The following is a 21,035-nucleotide window of genomic DNA, read 5'->3' on the forward strand; positions in this document are numbered from 1 at the left end:
ATTGCTAATATATAAGAGAGACCAAGTCAAAGATATGTTATCCCTAGTGTTTGCTTAGCATTTTTTTTCCCTACAAACATTTAAATTTCACGAGTAGTGTGAAAACATGAAAAAGATGGGACGGAAAAGTTATTATAGTTTTTTAGGTAATATTTTTAGTAATATAATGAAACTTTATTTTTAAAATATTTTTCAAAAAAATTGAACCTTTAAACTCATCCAATTTTGTTTGTATGAAGAATTTAAAAAGAAAAAACCCTAATTTCCATTTTTTCATATCAATAATTTAAAAAATTATATCTAGTTAAAAATAACGTTATTTATATGATAATGAAATAATAATTTAATTTTAAAAAATTGATAGTAGTATTTAGTTTTATTTTGACCAAGATAGGTCAAAGTTGAACCAAATGGCGGCGATTTCCACGTTCTTGCCCAGTTTAGCCAAATTTGTCAGGCGGGGCCCAAACCACCACCACCACCACAAGCCACAAGTTCTGGCTACCCAATAACTATAATTTATCAAATATTCTTCAAAAGAAAAAAAACGAAATCATTAGAGTATAACTATAATTTATTTTATTTCACTAATTCAGGAAAAAATATATAGTATAGTATTTTTTTAGAAAAAAAAATGAAAACGTTAGAGAATAGGAGACCAAATCCCAGAAAAGGTAATCAGAAGTCAAAACCTTACACCAAGTACAAAATCTGCAACGAATTACGCTTGAAAGTGAAAACATTAAAGAAATAAATAAACAAGAAGCAAAAGTTGATGACGCAAAGCAAAGGAGAAAATGCCAAGTGGGTGAAAATCATTGGACCAAATCCACGATCTTTTTGCAGTCTTTTTGGTTTCAATTAAAGTTGGTTTTCCAGGGGAACTAATCAAGCAAAAGCGTGGATGCGTGCGTGCCTGAGAGACGCAGCAACCAAATCGGAACTTGCACTATTTAACATGACCACCTCCATTATTAACATTAAATTATCGTTATCTTCTTATTATTCCCACTCCTGCTTCATAGCCCCCACCCCATTTTCAAAGCCAAAACCAATACAACTTCCTCTCAACTGTACCTCTGCTTCTCTATCGGGTACCCCTGTTTTTCTGTTCCTCCTCCTTCTCTGTTTTCTGGGATGAAAAAAATTGAGATCTTGTTGCATTTGATGAGACTTATAAAAGTTGTTTTTGTGTTTTTTTGGTTGATTGCAGATATGGATGCAACAAGCAGTCCAGGATTATACCCTTTGCACCGTTGTAAAACTCTGCATCTGGTTTGTGATCTTGCTCTAAAATCGATTTTGTTTGACTGGTTTGGAATTAAAAATGAAGGCCGATCTGGTTTTAATATTGGAGTTATGGAATGTAGGTGAGGCATGCTCAGGGAATTCATAATGTAGCAGGGGAAAAAGATCATGACGCTTATTTATCTGAAGACCTTTTCGATGCCCATCTCACGCCTCTTGGCTGGCAGCAGGTACAGTCATGGGAAATCATTGGTTAAAATAAATTATTCGTTTTTTAAAAAGGTGTGAAAATCCAGCAATTGGGTTCATTAGGAGTTTCTTAATAAACAAAAAAAAATCTAAACTTGGGTTTTTTTTTCGAGTTTTAAAGAATGTTTTGGTTTTACTCTTTAAATGGGCTTTTTTAGGCACTAGTGGGAAGAATAATGCTTTAGCATAATCATATTTGTACCAATATTATCATAACAGGTTGATAATCTGCGCAAGCATGTTCAAGAAACGGGGCTTTCCAAGAAAATAGATTTGGTCATTGTTTCCCCTTTGCTAAGGTATATAACTTTTCAATTAGCTTGTTTCTCTTTCAAAATTTTTGCAACCTCTTCCCTTTTATAAATATATATATATATATATATATATATATAAATAATGGTATTTTGACCTGGCTTTGTCGTTTTTATCCTTATTTTAATTAGTGAAACACATTACTTCCTTGTTTTGGTGTTTCCTTTGTCAAATTATGTTCGATCTATTTCCTTTTGCTTTCCATTTGCCAAGTCTGATACAATAACATTTTAGGATAGCAAATAGAATTTAAAGTTTATGCTTGAATTACCAACGCTTACGTGCATACATTTATAGTCTATATCATACGAACAAAGTTATGCTTCACAGAACAAGTTCAGTGCAAAATCAACAATCTTATTTTGTAACTTTGAAGATTAGAAAAAGAAAAGGAAAAGAAAAGGAACTTATCCAGGGAAAAATTGAAAACAACTAATTAAATGTATTTAATAATCATAGTTATTGTTTAGTGCTAAATGTGCATTGCCTGGAAATGCTACTTTTATAATGAATACCTGGTTTTTACATTTTAGTTTTTACTGAGAGTTCTCATGCTCTAGCTGTAAATAATGGATTTAGAAATTGTGGCATTGTAGGACCATGCAAACTGCAGTGGGAGTCTTTGGTGGTGAAGGGTGTAAGGATGGGATACACGTACCTCAACTAATGGTGGAAAATGCAGGGGAAAGTCACCGCCCTGCAATTTCAAGCCTGAATTGCCCGCCATTTGTAGCAGTTGAACTTTGTCGAGAACATTTGGTATGTCCTTGACCTTCTAAAACAAAACTAACTAAATCTCTGATTATATTTCTGTATTCTGTTCCATCGATTGCTTTTCTGGTTTGCGATGAATATATGTAGCCAATTTCATGCATGCATTGCATGTTAATGAACTGTGTTTTCTCCACTGAGATTAAAAAGATGGAATAATTTTACTTCCACTCTTTGTCAAGTTCCTAGTTAAACAGCTGCCAAATTGTACAATGGTTGCAAAATATCCATGTACCATGGTAGATATCAGTGATATATGCATGGACACTGATATGCATTTGAAGGTGCTTAGTACTAGTCACATATTCAACATAGATGCCAAGATTGGAATAAATTCTTGTTTCATTTCTAATTCTCTTCAAGATATTTATTTTACATCTTTGATGCGAAAGTGTTCGATTTTCATAAGGTCTTCTTGACTGTTATTCAAAAGGTCCAATAATGTCTATAAATTGGACTTTTTGAGACAATTATAGATCCTGGGAGACAGTTCTGATTGGTCAATAAAAATATGTTTCAATGCTATTTGCTTTTTTTCTAGTTTAGCTAATCTATCATGAAAAGGAAAAAAAGGCTAAGTAACGTTGTGTTGATTGTTTTCTAAATGCAAGTTTTCAGGAATAAATAAATCCAATCCTCATATTTGTTGGAGACTTCTAACATAACCTCAACTTTTATCAGTTTGCTGGTAAATGTAGGTCAACAGTTTAATTGCTTCCATTGCACTTTCCACTTTAACTTGAGAAATTCTGAATTTAAAGAAGAATGGATATTGCAGATCCTAGTGCAGTTAATGTAAGATACAACCATAAGTTGGTAAATATTGGTGTACTTAAGAGTTAGTTCATGTGGTAGAATTTGCAGCTAGTATCGATTGCCTAGATTTTCTCTTTCATTTTTGTTGAACTTTTGATATTATGCCAATCTCCTTTCATTTTCACTCTTTCCTCCAACAAGTGTCTTTAGTGTGTCCAGTGATCTGAAGAATTGGTCCTTCAGGAACGCTGGGAACAGCAGCAGAAGTTGTTCCTCCAGTTGTCTACATGACCTCTGAGGAAGAGTTCTCACTCCTACTAGCCATGACAGAAACTTGTGTGGCTACAATCTAATGATTCAGGCTGACTTTCGCTGATACCATGTAGAAAACTTAGAGAATAGCTGTCTTTTTTCTCTTATTATTCTAGAATGAAGGAGTACATTCCTTATTAGGAAACAACCTACATGAAACAGGAAATAAAAATAATAAAAGGAAAGAGTATTATTCTATTTTAAAATAGAAACAAATCTTTAAAAACTTGATAATTAGAATAGTTAACTAAATTAGAAGAATTAGAAACAATTGCACCAATGAAGGAAAATTGGATTTCTACACTTTCCACCAACTTGAGAAATTCTGAATTTAAAGAAAAATGGATATTGCAGATCCTAGTGCAGTTAATGGAAGAAACAACCATAAGTGGTAAATGTTCGTTTAGTTAAGAGTTAGTTCATGAGGTAGAATTTGCAGCTAATATCGATTGCCTAGATTTTGCTCTTTCATTTTTGTTGAACTTTTGATATTATGCCATTCTCCTTGCATTTTCACTCTTTCCTCCTCTAACCATTGAACCGCAGGGACTCCATCCATGTGATAGAAGAAAAAGCATCAGCAAGTATCAGCCTCTCTTTCCTGCAATTGATTTTTCTCTGGCAAGTAGTTTGCCTTAATTGTTTTTTCTTGTTCATTTTGCTGATATCAGAAATTCTTATAATTTCAAATCCAACATTGGTTGATTTGAAGAATTCTTGTTTTATTTTTTCCTTTAGATAGAAAGTGATGAGGATGTTTTGTGGGAAGCTAATACTAGAGAAAAGAATGAAGAAGTTGCAGTCAGAGGAATGAAATTTTTGAACTGGTGAGTAGCCCACTGGTTTCTGCTTTACAAAAATTTCCCTTTCCTTGATCAACATTACAAAGAAATGAAAGTGTTCAAGCCTGCAAATGGCTAGATTATACATTGAACTGAAATTGCACTGTCCCATGACTGTAGATCATATACTCCTAACCATTCTTTTCCCTTTATCCATTTATCATTTGCTGCAGGTTGTGGACACGAAAAGAGAGGGAAATTGCAATTGTCACCCACAGTGGATTCTTGTACCATACCTTAAGTGCTTTTGGGAGTGATTGTCATCCATCTGTGAAGACTGAAATATGCAAACAGTGAGTTCTGTAAAATTTCAATTATTCTTTTTTTTTTTAACATTCTGCTTACTTTTTCATAGCAAGAACAAAGAAAACTGTTTCTTGATAGATCTATTTATCTTTGAAAGTTGAAATTACTGATAACATGTAACATTGTATTTGAGGTCCATGTATTTTCTCTTCTTTTGCTCTGTCTACTTGTCCTCTACGTAATGGAGTGCAATATCTTTTGCAGCTTTGCCAATTGTGAACTCCGCTCCGTAGTTATTGTTGATAGAAGGTAAGCACTAATCATGACATTTAAAAACATGAAATAGTACTAATTTTCTTGCTCTGCCGCAGCAGTTTTTGAAAGCTTTTCCTTTTTCTCATTGCAGTATGATAGGATCTGATCCCGCAACAACCAACTATCCTGGAAGAATCCCAAGTGGGCTTGATCTTCCAAGTGACGTTGCCGATGAGAAGCATTCAAAGCAGTAGCCAAGTAGTTATTGGTCTGGAAAGACAACCAAGCAAGGATCTAAGTCTGATATTGATACCATGATTCTTTACAAATTTACTGAGATAATTGTTACGTTCCAAAGACATTATGTATTTGAAAATTTTGTATGCTCTCAACCTATGTTGGGCAATCATCAAATCATTCAAATACAGGTCAAAATGCTTTAAACAGTTATAGTTGTCACTTCTTTGTGCCTGGAACACATGAAGTCTTACATCCTAGGATTGTCTTTGAAAATTTGTTTCTTCCGCTCATTGTATGACAGCAAATAAAACAGATGGATGCATTTTGCACCGTTCTACAGGTATGTATGTAGTATGTGTTTGTCAGTATCGCTAATTTTCTTCTGAGCTGTCTGGGTTTGATGTAGTGGCTCCCAGCCCCAACGGGGGGTTTTTAAATTCTTGACATTGATTTCGATTTTTCAGAATAAAATGCATCAATTATTCGTGATCTTTGTACAATATTTTATTTTCTTCCGTCATATTTCAAATTTAAATTTTAGATTCACGAACTTTTAAAATTCTTCAAAACCATCCATTCTATTAATCAAACGGTCATGTGAATTTTCACATGCTACAAACTTCAATTCAAAAAGTAGACGAGTCTAAAGTTGATACAAGCTGAAGAAATTAGCATCTTAATGCACGTGTCTATAGAGGGATATGCTTGGTATGAAAACACTTTCTCGTGCATAGCCTGATTCAAAATTGCTTCCAGGCTATCATGTAACATATCTGTTCTATTAAGGGCAATGTGCATCAATTTCTGATGCTCCTGTTTTTCATGCCTCCCGTTGTAGAAGTAATTAAAAAAATGAGATCAAACTGGAACTTATCACACTAAAGTTCCAATTGTTTCGTAAAAAATAAGTTTTAAAAAATAATTTTTGAAAAAGATTTATATTTTTTAAATTGAAAAAGATTTTTATTATTTAGATGAATTATTGACAAATATTTTTAATTTTTTGGTTGGTTTTTAGAAAATTTATTTTTTTCAAATAATATTAATATAACTATTAAAATATTAAAAATAATTTATTATTAAAATATATTGAAATTATTTATTATTAAAAGTATTACTATTAAAAAATAATTATATTTTAATAATAATTTTAATATTAAAATATTATGGTTAATATAAACATACTTAAAACAAAATTATTTATTATTCTTTATATTATTTATTAATATATTATAATAATATTTATGAATATATTATATTAATAGTATATTATTTATTTATATAATATTATTTATAAATAAAATTATACTAAAAAATATTGATAACTACTTCTATTCATAAATAATTTTTTACGAAAAATATTTTTTTCAAATTTATAAAATAATTTCTAAAAAAATTATTTTTTATTAATCAATAAATTATTTTTTATCAATTAATTTTTCATCAAATGATTATTTAAAAATATAAAAATTATTCTTCAAAAATATTTTTTATGAAATAAACGAAACCTTAATACCTTCTGGAAGACCGGAACTTATTAAAAAAAAACCACACAAGAAATGAGTGATAAGACTTCAAGATAACATTTTTATCCAATTTCTCGTCCGTCCAACCACTTGAGCTGCTGCGTTTGCCTTTATCAAAGGAAAGGAGGAACAGAATCATGGTAGCGTCACGCAACGAGAGGCTGATGCCACAGCAGTAGAAATAAATGCCAAGCAGGCAAGTACCAGTACTACTATTAGTACCACCAGTGTTCAAAGCCCATTTCACATGGGTTAATTTTTCATATCAATAAATTATAAAAATATAGAATTAAATATTATAATACAGTTACCATGAATGAATTGATATTTAGGATTTTAATGCGTTTTATGTTTTAGTAGGTAAAATAATATTTGTAAGTTTGTATAATAAAAAAATAATAATAGAATACCAAACTTAATTTATTTATATTATTTTTATCCATCATTGATATTGAGAGTTATAAAAAATAATAAAATATAAAAATAAAAATTATTATACATTATAACTCATAAGTCATAATGACATCATTTCATTTAATTTTATCTATCATTTAATCATCATTGTAATATTTTTCTTTTGATTGGACATTTAAAATTAAAAAAGTTCATACATCAATTTATGTTATTAATTTAAAGTTTTAATTTTATAATTTTATTAATAAGTGCTTGATTCAATTGATTAGGTTCGTTTTTTTCGATAAAAAAGTATTGGATTCGAGTTTTATAGGTGGTCATTTATTGAGATCATCTCGAATGTACGATTTACAATTTTCTTTCAGGTATGACACATTTTATCATAACTTGAAAAACTGAACAATCTATTTACTTTCAAATATTTTCTTACAAAAAAAAATTATAATTTTTTTATCAATACAATAAATTTTTTAAATGTAATAATTATTATTAAATTCGTAAAATAATACTAAATTTTAAAATTTTAAAACAAATATAAATTTTAACATCCATCCAACATAATTTATCATAAAATCAATATAAAAATTACACATATAAAGATCAAGACTCAACATATCTATAACAAAGACCCAAAAAATCTTCTAATAAAATAAATTTTTTAATTCAACAATTATTATCAAACTTGAAGAAAAATACCAAATATGAAAATTCCAACAAAAAAAAAATCAAATTCTATCATAAGAAACAAAAAAATTTAATACCAACCGTACCCCATTTACTAGAAAAGAATATAAAAATTACACATAAAAACCAAGCCTAACTGACGTATAACAATCAATGATAAACAAATATATTAAAATATATTAAAAAATTTATTATTAAAAATACCGAATTGTAATATATAAAAAAATTATCAATAAAAATAAAATTATTATTATAAAATTAAAAAAGATTACGAATTATTGATGATTGAAAACTAAAAAATCGGCCATTTGTCGATTGAATCCAATATAATTGAAAGCTACATGGCCCTCAATTGAGACATCAAACTGAAAATTAGCTACAATACCAATTTAGGCCTACTTTTTATAATAAGATACAGATATGGAATTACAGGAGGCTGACTTGGAAGCCAATCAAAAAGGAAAACTTGTTTATTTCAATGGATGAAAATCATCGTATAGAAGAAATTTGTATTGCTTTGTTGAAAATGAGATAATATTTGGTACACAATCAATGTAAATTTTAATTATATAAGTAAGATTAAGAGATTGACCTATAAAAATTTGTCAGTGGATGAAATAATTTCTTCTAGATAATCGTCCCGATAAAACTTCAAAAAGAAATTGGGTACCGACAGCCGACTCCCACCGGATTGATTAGTTGACCAGTTTTATCTGACCATTTCACCCGACAATAATGCGTTTAAATTGTTGAAAATTTATGAAGTTTCCTTCCCTCAAAGTTTCTGTTTAAATTCTTTTCCTCCCCCTTATTGCTCCGGTAAACATCCGCATGCTTATTGTCATCTATTGCTTTTGTTTCTGATTTCTCTTCTTTGAATTATATTACTATTATAGATCAAATCGTATAAGGTCCATGTGGAACTTGCCTGCCCTTTGTCAACGTCTGTTTTGATGATTTACAACTTCCATGGTCAGAAAAATCAAAAAGCTATAGTTGCTTGTTTAATTTTGTTTTGCTGTCTCTGTATGCATTTACAGGGAAATGTCCCTCATCAGTATGTTTTCAATAAAAGGATCATATTTGTCATGGTTCTCGTCCATGGGTCAATTCTGACGCACTGAAATATATTCATATATAGTGTTCAACCTTTCACAGCTATGAGGAGAATTACTATGGGACATTAGTTGGATGGACAAATTTCCAGTTCAAGCATTTGAATAGGTTTCAAAAAGCCTAGTTTAGTAGCTTAGGAATTGTCTCAAATTTCATTGGTAGTTGAATTTACTGTACATTCCATTTATGGTTCTTCTGCCTCGTCCGCTTTTTTTGATCTTCCTCTCTTTTTCACATTTGCAGAAATGGATACAATTGCAGCAGCTCCATCTCTGTACCAGTTCCGCCGTCATAAATTTCTTCATCTGGTTTGTTCCAGTTCCCTTTTTATTTCTTTTCTATATTTTTCCCCCCTACAAACTTAAAAGAATGATGAGAAGCCAAACTATGTGAAGTTTTAGACAAGCTAGCAGCTCTAAACTTGATGGTATGAACAATGATTATCTACCAAGTTGGTGATGTTATTTGAAGCAGTTTGATGAAATATGTATATGAACATTCAGGTGAGGCATGCCCAAGGAGTTCACAATTTGGAATCAGAGAAGAGTCGTGATCCGCTAACATCATTCGAATTTTTTGATGCTGAACTCTCCTCTCTGGGCTGGCAGCAGGTGATATATAGACAGCTTGCAATTACAATTGATAAATTTTCGCCACTCTTTCAAATTAATCTTCTGCATCGCCTTGAGTAGAATGTTGTAATTAGGAAGACATCAAATACAGCAGTTCTGTCATTACATATCTTTGGATTGTTTTAGAATTAATTGATGATATATTTCATTGAACAGGTTCGTGATCAGCGGAAAGATGTTTGTGCAAGTGGATTGCTTGAGAGGATTGAGGTAGTCATCACTTCCCCAATGTCAAGGTACCATGTTTTCTCATATTTCAGTCTGTCCTCTCTCAGATATGTCTATAATCAAATACATCATTAAGTATCCTTTGTTAAAATGGTGCTATCCGATCACATCTAATAAATATTTAATTTTAAGATGAATTTTTTTATTTATTTTTAATTAATTTTAAATTAAATATTTAACATAAAATCAGAGATTTTCTTTTATTATCTTTTTCAAATTTATCATATGATAAAAATTTTTTCATCTCTACTTGTATTTGATGGGATCTATTAAAATAAAATTATCTTATATTTAATAAATATTTAATTTTTTGTAATCTTTTATTCAAGTTAAGTCCTTCCTCTTATTGCCTTAGAGGCTTAACATCCTTCTCAACTAATCATCCTGACTTCGTCACATATCAGTTTCTCTTCTATGGCTCTGTTGGATGCTTTTGTAACTAAGCTTTCTCGTCTATTCAATGAACTTCATTTGCTCTAGTAGAACACCCTTTTCTTCTATCATTTCACAATGAAAATTAAAGAATTTGAACCCATGCTTCAAGAGTTGATTTTAAGGAACTTAAAGTCAAAGTATCCAACAAACTTTGCCCTTATTTTAGTACATTGAAGTTATATTTGCCAAATTTCTACATAGCTTCTTGGTTTTTAATGGTTGAATTGTAGGACAATGCAAACAGCGGTTGGAATCTTTCTTGGTGAAGACCAACCAGATCGATTAGATGTTACTTCATTTGAGGATGCAAATGAAAAAAGCGACGAAACATCTCCTTTCAATCGCCTACCAATTATAGCGCATGAACTTTGCCGTGAACGAATGGTACGTTTCTGACACCTCACCTCACATGCCTGTTTCCCAAGACGTACACAACATTTTAACAACTGTGCTTCGTTATTGAAAGATGATAGACATAATTCTAATCGGGGGTTGTTATTTCACTGATTTTCTTTTGGCATTCCCTATAAAATAACCCTTGCATCCATCCGTTAATCAAGCAAGTTTGGACCACGTTGTCTTCTCTTCACATGGTGTATGTGTTGATTACTTGATTTGATTTGGTAGAAAGGAAGGTTGTTACGATGAATAAAAAATAGAGGAAAATTATAAATAAAAAAATTAATTTAAATTGAATAAAATTTTTTAATTCTCATTTCCCTCCCAACCAAACAAAGCAAAGAGACCAAAAAAAAAAAAAAAAACTCTAGTTTTCTTTTACCATTTTCCTCTGTTTTCTCCCTCTCTCTTTTTTTTTCCTTGTTCCCACCTATATTGTTCAATTAAATGTAGGAAAACTATGAATGTGACAAGAGAAGAACCATCAGCCAGTACCGGTCCCGATTCCCTGCGGTTGATTTTTCATTGGCAAGTAGTACTTTCAACTCGTCATTGTTGCATTTCACTTGGTCTTAAAGATTAAAATAGTTTTACATTAACATTTGACACTACACTAATTTTCAGATCGAAAATGAAGACGACATTTTGTGGAAAGCAGATGAAACAGAAAGCCGTGAAGCAGTCATAGCAAGGGGAATGAAGTTTATCAAATGGTGAGTTCTAATTTTATTTATTTATTTATTAATTAAAAAAAATCGAATCCTACACTTTGAGTCAAATGCTGGTTTTTTTTTTAACATTGAATCATTGCCTAATCATTGCTTAGTTATCTTCTAGGTTGTGGGAACGGAAAGAAAACGACATAGCAGTGGTGAGCCATGGTGTGTTTTTGCAGCAGGCAATGATGGAACTTATTAAAAATAACAAGTGTTACCCCTTAAGGGATTATGATCCATGCAGCCGGTGAGTATTATTTTTTTTTTCTCTAATTTTTGTTGAGTGGTTAACTTACTGCTGCCTCACTACACCTTAATCCTCTTACTATCATCTACCTATACCTTTATTAATATTATTTTCTATACATGTTAGGTAAGTTGTCTTATTATTAACAAAATAATAGGACAAGCCTTAACATTGCCTCTAGGTAAAATACAAATATAGGATTAGATGATAAGGTTCATACTTAATTCTGGTATCTCGATTGTTGTCTTTGACATATCTAAATGAAAATCATGTGACTTAATTTTATAAGTTTAAATTAGTTTTATGGATTTGGAAAATTTAACTTTGTATTGATATGGGGTGGGTTCTACCGTTGAGTCGCTTTCAATGTTTTATTTTTAATAATGACTAATAAAAAGGCTTTTTTTTTTTTTTTTTTTTTGCAGCTTTAAGAATTGTGAAATACGTTCGTTGATCCTTTTTTATGAAAGGTGAGCACCTATACATGTGTCCTCTCTTAATCACATTCGTGATTAATCAAAAAGTTTTATTGACATTATATAAAAAAATTAAATATAAAAAATATCTTTATACTCTTTATTTTTTATTTTCTATTAATTTGATACTTAAAAATATAAAATTTTTATTTTAATACTTAAATTTGTATTTTATCAAGCATTTTAATACTTTATATTAATATCATTAGTCAAATTATTTATATAACATTAATATACAATAAAATCATGATATGTAGCATAAATATTTATTTTTTTCATCAATATTTAAAAAACATCAAAATTTTAAAAGATATTTTTAAATTCAAAATTAAAAAAAAAAAAGAAAAAAAAAGTGAAAGGAAAAGAATCGAGGAGAGAGAAAGGAAAAAAGGAAGAAGAAAGAGAAAAAAAGGCTAGGGGAAGGAAATGAAAAAGATAAGGGCGGAGCCGTCAACCGATCTAGGGCCAGATCGGGGTTAATCTGCCTCAAACTTGACAAATTGACGCTGACTTGGCTTGATTGAGCCTAATAGATCTCTATCCACAAGGATGAGCACTGTTATTTTTTTAAAAATCAGATTTTATTTTTATTTTTTTAATTTTTTTATTTATATGATAATAATTAAATATTTATGACATATAATATAATTTTATGAGATTTTATATAACATTAATCACTTAATTGATTATAATAATGTAAAGTAGTGGTAAACAAATAAAAGTTGGCTTTTATGCTTATTCTAAATTTTCATTTCCTTTATTATTATTTTTTTAATTTCAATTTCGTAGCGGATTGGGATCAGATTCCTTGCCGAATAACCATTGTGGAAGAATTAGAATCTCTTATGGACTTCAACGCCAAAGCGATTCTGGCAAGGACAATGTTTCAGTGGAGGAACTGGAAGTGACCAACTAATAATGTAAACTTCCTTTGTCTTTTGGGTGCATGATTTCCACTTTCAAGATTGAACACTGACCGTTAGATCATACTGCTTTCCCAGGAATATGCATATACTCTGTTGACTTTTTTAAACCTTTCGCTTTCTTTAATCTCATAACTTCCAAAAGTGTTCATTAAACTTTTGGTGTTTGTACTTAAAAAAATTGTATAAATAAATAAATTTTAAAATTTTAAATAATGTATCATTTTAATTTTAATATTATTAATTTAACTCATTTATATAATAACTAACTAGTATAATTTTATTATATTCATATTATTTGTTAAATAAAAATGTAAAATATTTTACCAAAACTTTCTTATGGATGTCATAAAAAATATTAATCGATATTAAATAATTTTTACTGTTCAAATAAAAAAGTATAAATTTTTTTAATTTATATTGAAAGAAGATGTTGATAATATATTTGATAAATAAATAATTTGATAATATTTGTCAAACGTTGTTTATATAAGTTGATATGATTAATGCGATTAAATTTTTAATTAATATGATATATAATTTAAAAGTTTAAAATATAAATTATACATTTTTTTTTTTTAAATACCGATTTTTATATTTTCTTAAATATCAAATACTAAAATTGTAATTAAGAAAAAAAATTAAGAGAATTAAGATAGCTGCTGCCGCATGACTTGGCTCTCTCTATTAGTTTTAATATATTTATCATTATTATTTATATACACATAAGAGTTAAGAATCACTCATAAATTATAAAATCATATTAATAAATAATAATTAAAGTTGTATTGAAAAATATTCGACGCAAAATTAACGAAAGATGGCCGAAACCTACGTGCAAACTAACATAGCTAATCGCGCCGGGTTGGCTTATTACTTTATATTGGGACGGCCAGTCGTCGGTATAATTTTTCGTCGTTTTTATCATTTAATTATAGCCGACAAATTGCCGTTCGCCAATCGCTTTTGTTTTCCCATGCCCATCGGCCAAATGTTGGCTTTTTATTATAGTAATTTAATATATTTGACCATTGAGTTTTGGACTCAAGGAAAGGCCAATCATTAACGTTTGTCTTCCACTAGGCACTCGTTGTTTTTAGTTGCAATGGTCTACTTTGTTCTATTTCTAATCCATCATAATCGATTAGTTTTATTATAGTTTTATAAGATATCGTTTACTTCTTACTTCATTTTTCTTCATGTTGAACTCATTGATATAGAGTAATTGAAGCAAGTTGAATACTGTAAGTTATTAAACTCAATATAAATTTCAATTAGAAACCGATTCAAGGATTTTTTTTTTCCAAAATATCCATTAATATAATTTGAGTTGTTTATATAAAATAAAATTGTGCTCTATAACAATTCGAAGTTAATAATATCTTACAAATCAACATAAATTGTGACGTTTTTATATGATGTGTAATTCATTACGTGTGAATTACAATCTTAAAAAAATTTAAGATTCCACTTACTAATTAAGGTGGAATTTGATTACGTGTATCACGAAAGCAGGTGCGCCAAGAATAATTTTCATGGTGCATATAAGACTAATGCTATCAATTTGGCCAATATTGAAAGAAAGACTTTATTAGTCATTAAGTCATTTTGGCAAAATGATGACCATGGAAACTTGGTCAGCTGAAATGAGATATTAAAAACAAACAATCTTTCCTCTTGCATTGTTAATGAGGTTGTGGCAGACAGTGGAAGAAGACCAAGACTAACACAGTTGGATGCAATTTCTCTTGTAGTTTAGTTGGATTTAGAATAAAAAAAAATTCGAAGTTGACCCACGTCTTGACTTAGCTCTATGTCGGCATGTAATCCAACTGTTGGCCAAATCTTATCCAATGGACGTGTCGGGCTCAAAACAGTTTGGATTTCATTCAAAAGTAAAGCCCCTAATTTATAATGAGAGATATATATATATATATATATATAAAATTATTTTTTTGAATAATGATTCTTTAATAATTATTATATTGATAATTTAAAATACGATAAAATTATATGATATAAGTACAATATAAAAAATATAAAAATGATATAATTTAAAATTTTAATAATTATTATATATAAATTTTATAAAATTTAAAAAATATATTTTATATTTTTATATCGATATAAATTATGACATGTAATTATCATATAAAATATTATACTAATAAATAAATTTAAATATTACACAATATGAACACATGAATTATTAAATTTAATAATTAATAATTGATTAATTTATCAAATAAGGATAAAATTAATTATAATTCATGCGTAATTAAGTCTCGTGATTTAGAATATATATTTATATATATTCATATTTTGTATATGACAAATAAAAGTTTTTCTAGTAATTTATTCAAGTAATTTATATAATACAAGGTGATAAAATTTTCAAAAATGTTTTATTTTTCATTTATTTCAATGAATATTACATATGCATATTTTTATCTTTATTTTTTATAGTAATGATTTATTGGTTTCGAAATTAAAAGCCTAATTTGATTTAGCTAAATTAATCTCTCTAATTAGTTTGTAATTCTATATATCCTTCAATTAACAAAATGTCTTTGTACCGATATATATTATAGATTATTTATAATATTTTTCATATCTTAATTTATTTTCATAAAAATTTTGATTTTATAATTAAAATTTCTTTTAATATGAGATTTTTCAATTCTATCTACTCTAATTGAACTTTTATAATATTAAAAATATAAAAATCAATTAATACATCATTTATTAATTAAGCACTTACTTATTTATTTATAATTATAATTTAAAATTATATTAATAATGCACATTTAAAAATACATATTCACATATGTGATATGTGCTAGTTTAGATAAATTGTTCACATAAAACTCATGAAAAGATTGGCTTATATTGGCCCAATGGATTAGTGGGTCAGGAATTAAACTTACTTATTGCACTTCAACACATGCAAGTGAACTCATTTTTAGCCCAATCATTTTAGGCCAGCTCAATCATATCTTGGATCAGTCAAAACCGAAGAATCAAGCACATTACTTACATTTTTACAAATTCATTGTATCAAAATAATTTATTTCTTTATTAGTAAAGAAAAAATTTTTTTATTTGAAATTATCAGGAATTTGAGTCTTAATCATTAAAATTAAAAATTAACTCTCTATCAATAGATTATATGTTTTTAAGTAAATATTTTCAAATAATTTTCTTTCCTTTCACTTTTTTCATGTGAATTGTGAAACTAATCTCATTTTATTTTATACATTTTAAAACAAATATTTTATTTTTTTCTTTTATGCATTATGTTGAATTATATATGCTTAATAATATTTAATTATATGGGTTTTTTTTTTAATTTAGTAATCTCAAAACGATACGATAATACAATACAAAAATGATATGAATAAACAAATATGAAAATAATACGATTTAAAATTTTAAAAAATCATAAATAGATTTAATAGCATAAAAAATATATATTTTGTGTCGACATAAATTATGATACATAATTTTTTTTATAATATTCAATACGAATACATAAATTATAAGTATTTTATATGATATAAATATACGAATTGACATGTCTAATTTTTTTTAAGTATTTTTTTCTTTTCTTTTGGTTGACATGGAAAAACTTGCTACTAATTCCTGAAGCCGTTTAGAAAACTTGACTGGGTCATTGTTGCCCGACTGCAGGAGACATGGTTTTTTTTTCTCCATTTTAAATAAACAACAATTAAATGCATTGATTTGGACCGACTTAGTCATATTTACTGTTATAAGTGTATTTATGCTTTACATAAGCTAAAAAAGCCAGTAATTATAAGGGTTTGAAGTTTGAACACCCAGTTAACTGCTTTGAACAAGGTCTTGTGGCGTCATTATTGATGCATTATTGTTTATTCATTCCCTTAATTAAGAATTGAACATTTTTCAAGACTGCCTCCCATATATATAGAAAAAAAAAAAAAAAAAAAAACTATACTTTTTAACTCAGTCTTTCTTTTATATTTTCAGTTTTTTTTTTTTTTTAAATAATCATTTTTTCTTTGATTTTGTTAGGTTATTTCTATCTGATATCTGTTCAATGAAAGCAAAACAGGTTTACTTCTGTGAGTCTTGAGCCATTGTCTCTTGATTTTATGTTAAATTAAAGGCTAGCAATCTATGCTGAAATAAAATTGGGTCTTAATGAACAATTATTTTTTTTTATTACATGAAGAAAACGAAGCTCTAATATAAGTAAAAGAAAAGAAAAAGATCTGACTCGAAACCAAACATTTGATATCCTTCTAAACGCATTCAACTACTAAGCCAAAGGCTTAAAAACCATGATGGACAACTACTTACACATATAAAATTGGTGCCAACTGTCAAGTGATTAATTTAATAAAATATTATTTTATTTAATTTACTAGTTAGTTATTCAAATTCAATAGTATAAGTTAATTAGCACATTAAATATAGGAATTTGCTATAAATAATAATCCCAACAACTCTTATCTCATATTAAATATTTACTCATTTTAAGATTTTTTTATTTTTAAAATGATTAAATATTAAATATTTAAATTAAGAGTTTAATATTTTATCGATAACTCACATATATATGTAATTAGATTTTGTCATGTTGCATGTGATTTGATACGTTAATTATATTAAATGATTAATTTTTGAGATATATATAATTTGTAAATCGTTATAAATTTTATAAAGTTAATATTCAAATCTTTTAAATTTTTATTTTATGTATAAATTTATAGTTACAAAATCATTAAAAAGTGTCACGTTTAAAAATATTATGAATTTGTGAATGAAAATTAATTTTTAAAATTACATGTTATGAATATAATTTTAAATTATACGATTAATTATCAATTGCTTTTAATAATTAATGAGAGTGTTTGACTTCTTCCCAAGTTGTAACAGGGCAAACCGAACGGGGTTTTGGTTTCGCCGTGTAAATTGCAACTTCAGAAGAAAAAGCTAGGAAGAAAAAAGAAGGAAAACCATAGCTGCATATAAACGGAGGACCGTGATCAAGACTTTGAGTCCCGCGTGAAGCACAGTTAGTCACACAATCACAAACACACAGTCTAACCTCTAAAGTCTTTGAAAAAGGAAACCAAAGAATCCCCTATTGACGTTTGCATGGATAGGGATTGATTATTGAATTTTACTAAGAATCAAAGTAAACCCCTACGGTATTACTTGTCTTTCAAGTTTCGAACCATTTTTCATATTCAGCTAACGCGTCGTCCCATATTTTTTAAGCCTTCCATTTTCATAGGTCCCAATAACTCTTTTCTTTGGTTTCTTTTTCCTCAGTTTTCTGGTAATAAGCTAGGCTAAGCCTTGTAGTTTATCTATTATTCTTTGTGGGTTTTCTATGAAATGTGCATGCATTTGCATGGTAATGGTGTTTATTATATATAATTTGTTTCAATATATGTATTTTTTGACCCATTGCATCAAAGAAAATTATATAAGATTGGATTTTGAAAGTTGTTTGGAAATATTGGAAGTCAAATCCTATTTTTCGTAGTCCCTTCCATAAGTTCTTACTTCTTTAATGACTAAAGAAGGATTAATGCAAAGACTCCAATCGCGTTTCTCGCGATTTCCTTCTTAAATTCCATACTTTTTCCTTCTTCTTTACTAACCGAATATGCTCTCAGTATTCTGTCATGATTATAAATTATACGATAGGAGTCACGTACGTTGAGATGTGAACCAACCTAGAAAATACTGATCAGAAAGTCTGCTTGTTTCTTTGATCTATAAATAAGTATGTAGTCTGCAGCGTTTTACATTCAATTCAATTCCATTACATTTTCTCATTTCTAGCAAGCCATTTCTGTCACCCATTCTCATTTCTATTACTTAAATTTAATTTCCATTTGCAGAAAATGAATACCACAGCAGCTCAATTTCCATATCCATGGCAGCGTTGCAAAATTATTCACTTGGTATTCATATAAATACCAATACCATTTCTTTTAGTAATATTAAATTCAAATATATGAATTAAAAGGCCTTTATTGAGCCATAGACTTTACTATTTTCAGGTGAGGCATGGACAAGCTATGCATAACGTAGAAGGAGATAAGAATCGTGAAGCACTGTTGTCTCCTCACCTATTTGATGCAGAACTCTCCCCACTGGGCTTGCAGCAGGTAATAATCTTATAATCAATGGTTTGTATCGTTAAACCTGAATGAATTCAGGTCCGCAAATATTTGATATAATTAAATTAATCATGTCTAATCCGTCGGCCTTTTACAGGTTGGTAAACTGCGCAAGGATGTTCATGCTAGTGGGTTACTTGATAAGATTGAGTTAGTCGTCACGTCCCCTTTGTACAGGTAGAAAACTAAAATTTTACCTGAATTTCAATTTTCAGATTCCTTCTGATGGGATTATTTTGTGAGAGCTGTTTCAAATATATTTTAACGTCTGTTTAACGATTGTTGATGGTGTAATGATCACTGCAGGACCATGCAAACAGCTATTGGAGTTTTTGGTAGTGAAAGCCACGCAGATGGAGGGAATGAAGATTTTTCTGCAATATCAGCTACCAATTACCCCCAAATTATGGCAGTTGAGCTTTGTCGAGACCGCCTGGTATGGCTTAAACAACCTATCATGTTTGACTTTCTTACACATTTGATTACCTGAACCCTGCAAACCAAGTTTGGACTTTCATATTGAAAATGCATTCGCTTGAGTGCAGGGGGTTCGTCCTTGTGATATGAGGAGAAGGGTCAGCGAGTGTCAGGCTCTTTTCCCTTCAATTGATTTTTCAATGGCAAGTTTCTTTAGCCCCATTCTATCTCTAAACAGGATCTAAGTATTATGGTTGCAAGATTTTTAATTAGTTTTGCCATGGTTTCATATAAATCAGGATAGAATTTTATTTACCTTTTTTTTTTTTTCTGTTTTGATCTTTGTTCAGATGGATGGTGAAGATGACAGTTTGTGGAATCCGGACGTTCGAGAGCCCGAAGAGGAAGTTGCTGCACGGATGGTCCTGTTTATGAAATGGTAATTAACTCACAATTTTCTTGAGAACAATCAGAAACAAAAGCTTGATTCAATAACTCTAATTCAACTTTGCTTCAATTTATCCCATATTATTCCAGGCTGTGGACAAGGCCAGAGCAGGAGATTGTTATTGTTAGCCATGGCATAATCCTGCAACATATTCTGAATGTACTTGGAAATGACTGTCATCCAGCAGTTAGATCAGCTTTATGCAAACGGTGAGCCTTAATTCTCCATTTTCTTCCTCTCCTTTTAGACAAAACTATTGATTCTTAACTTTCAACTTTTCCGAGTTTTCTGAACTCTGGCGAATGAGTGATTGTCTGATCTGTGTTTTCAGCTTTGACAACTGTGAGCTTCGTTCGGTAGTCATTGTGGATAAAAGGTAAGCACGTTTGTTTCCAAATTTAGAGAGTTCAGACAACCTTGTACCCATAACTTCAAATGCTCACTTACTGTTTTGCACAAATTGCAGCCTGATGGGAGCAGATTCAACACTTTGATCACCAAGGGATGCCGTTGCAAAAGAGAATGTGCTGAGAAAGGAAGTTTCCAACTAGTTGGACTCAGTGACCCCTCAAACAATAAATGGACTCACTGTTCAACTTTCGAGGATTCTTTAATCAAATTTGTGTTATTTTCTTTTTTCATTTCATAGGTAATATGACCCATAGAAGTCTGGTTTCTATAGTAAAATAATTGACTGATAACATGTTTTCTTTATTCTTTATACAAATAACTATGTACTTGTCAAATTTAATGTACACTTATGTCCTGTTTGGGCAAAATTTGTAATTGGATTGGAATAATTTTGGAATAATTTCGTTGACAACTTTGTAATTGGATTGGAATAATTTCATTGACAATCAACATTTCTTTTTCAATTTTTTTTTCAACATGTATCAAATCCTTAAAACCAACCACTTTGAACTTAATGTAAATGGCTTTAACAGGTATCAGTCAACTTCAG

General features: G+C 29.3%; 3 protein-coding genes across 7 annotated transcripts; all 3 read left to right on the forward strand.

The window, feature by feature from the left end:
* The first annotated feature begins 785 nt into the window (after positions 1–785).
* LOC111315502 (phosphoglycerate mutase-like protein 1) lies at positions 786–5,731 on the forward strand. The gene is made up of 10 exons (XM_089749272.1): positions 786–1,094; positions 1,214–1,275; positions 1,371–1,478; positions 1,717–1,796; positions 2,406–2,568; positions 4,195–4,269; positions 4,387–4,475; positions 4,664–4,783; positions 5,001–5,045; positions 5,143–5,731. Exons 1-10 carry the CDS (start codon positions 905–907, stop codon positions 5,243–5,245), a joined length of 1,035 nt encoding a protein of 344 aa, XP_089605398.1. The 5' UTR covers positions 786–904; the 3' UTR covers positions 5,246–5,731.
* A 2,776-nt stretch (positions 5,732–8,507) lies between these two features.
* On the forward strand, positions 8,508–13,243 carry LOC111315503 (phosphoglycerate mutase-like protein 1). Of its 5 annotated transcripts, none has more exons than XM_089749269.1 (10): positions 8,508–8,674; positions 9,215–9,279; positions 9,475–9,582; positions 9,760–9,839; positions 10,497–10,650; positions 11,119–11,193; positions 11,290–11,378; positions 11,503–11,628; positions 12,054–12,098; positions 12,894–13,243. In XM_089749269.1, the coding sequence occupies exons 2-10, from the start codon at positions 9,217–9,219 to the stop codon at positions 13,018–13,020; spliced, it is 867 nt and encodes a 288-aa protein (XP_089605395.1). In that variant the 5' UTR covers positions 8,508–8,674; positions 9,215–9,216; the 3' UTR covers positions 13,021–13,243. The 5 variants fall into 5 exon arrangements, with proteins under 5 accessions (XP_089605395.1, XP_089605396.1, XP_089605397.1 ...); XM_089749270.1 differs by lacking the exon at positions 8,508–8,674 and adding an exon at positions 8,757–8,827 and having other exon boundaries at positions 12,908–13,243; XM_089749266.1 differs by lacking the exon at positions 8,508–8,674 and adding an exon at positions 8,862–9,129.
* A 5,178-nt stretch (positions 13,244–18,421) lies between these two features.
* On the forward strand, positions 18,422–20,788 carry LOC111315505 (phosphoglycerate mutase-like protein 1). Its single transcript, XM_089749405.1, has 10 exons — positions 18,422–18,809; positions 18,928–18,990; positions 19,090–19,197; positions 19,307–19,386; positions 19,516–19,645; positions 19,755–19,829; positions 19,977–20,065; positions 20,164–20,283; positions 20,406–20,450; positions 20,541–20,788. Exons 2-10 carry the CDS (start codon positions 18,931–18,933, stop codon positions 20,566–20,568), a joined length of 735 nt encoding a protein of 244 aa, XP_089605531.1. The 5' UTR covers positions 18,422–18,809; positions 18,928–18,930; the 3' UTR covers positions 20,569–20,788.
* The last annotated feature ends 247 nt before the right edge of the window (positions 20,789–21,035 follow it).

This window comes from Durio zibethinus, chromosome 20 (assembly GCF_047325235.1).
Source record: "Durio zibethinus cultivar Kanyao isolate XHJ-2024 chromosome 20, ASM4732523v1, whole genome shotgun sequence".
NCBI lineage: Eukaryota > Viridiplantae > Streptophyta > Magnoliopsida > Malvales > Malvaceae > Durio > Durio zibethinus.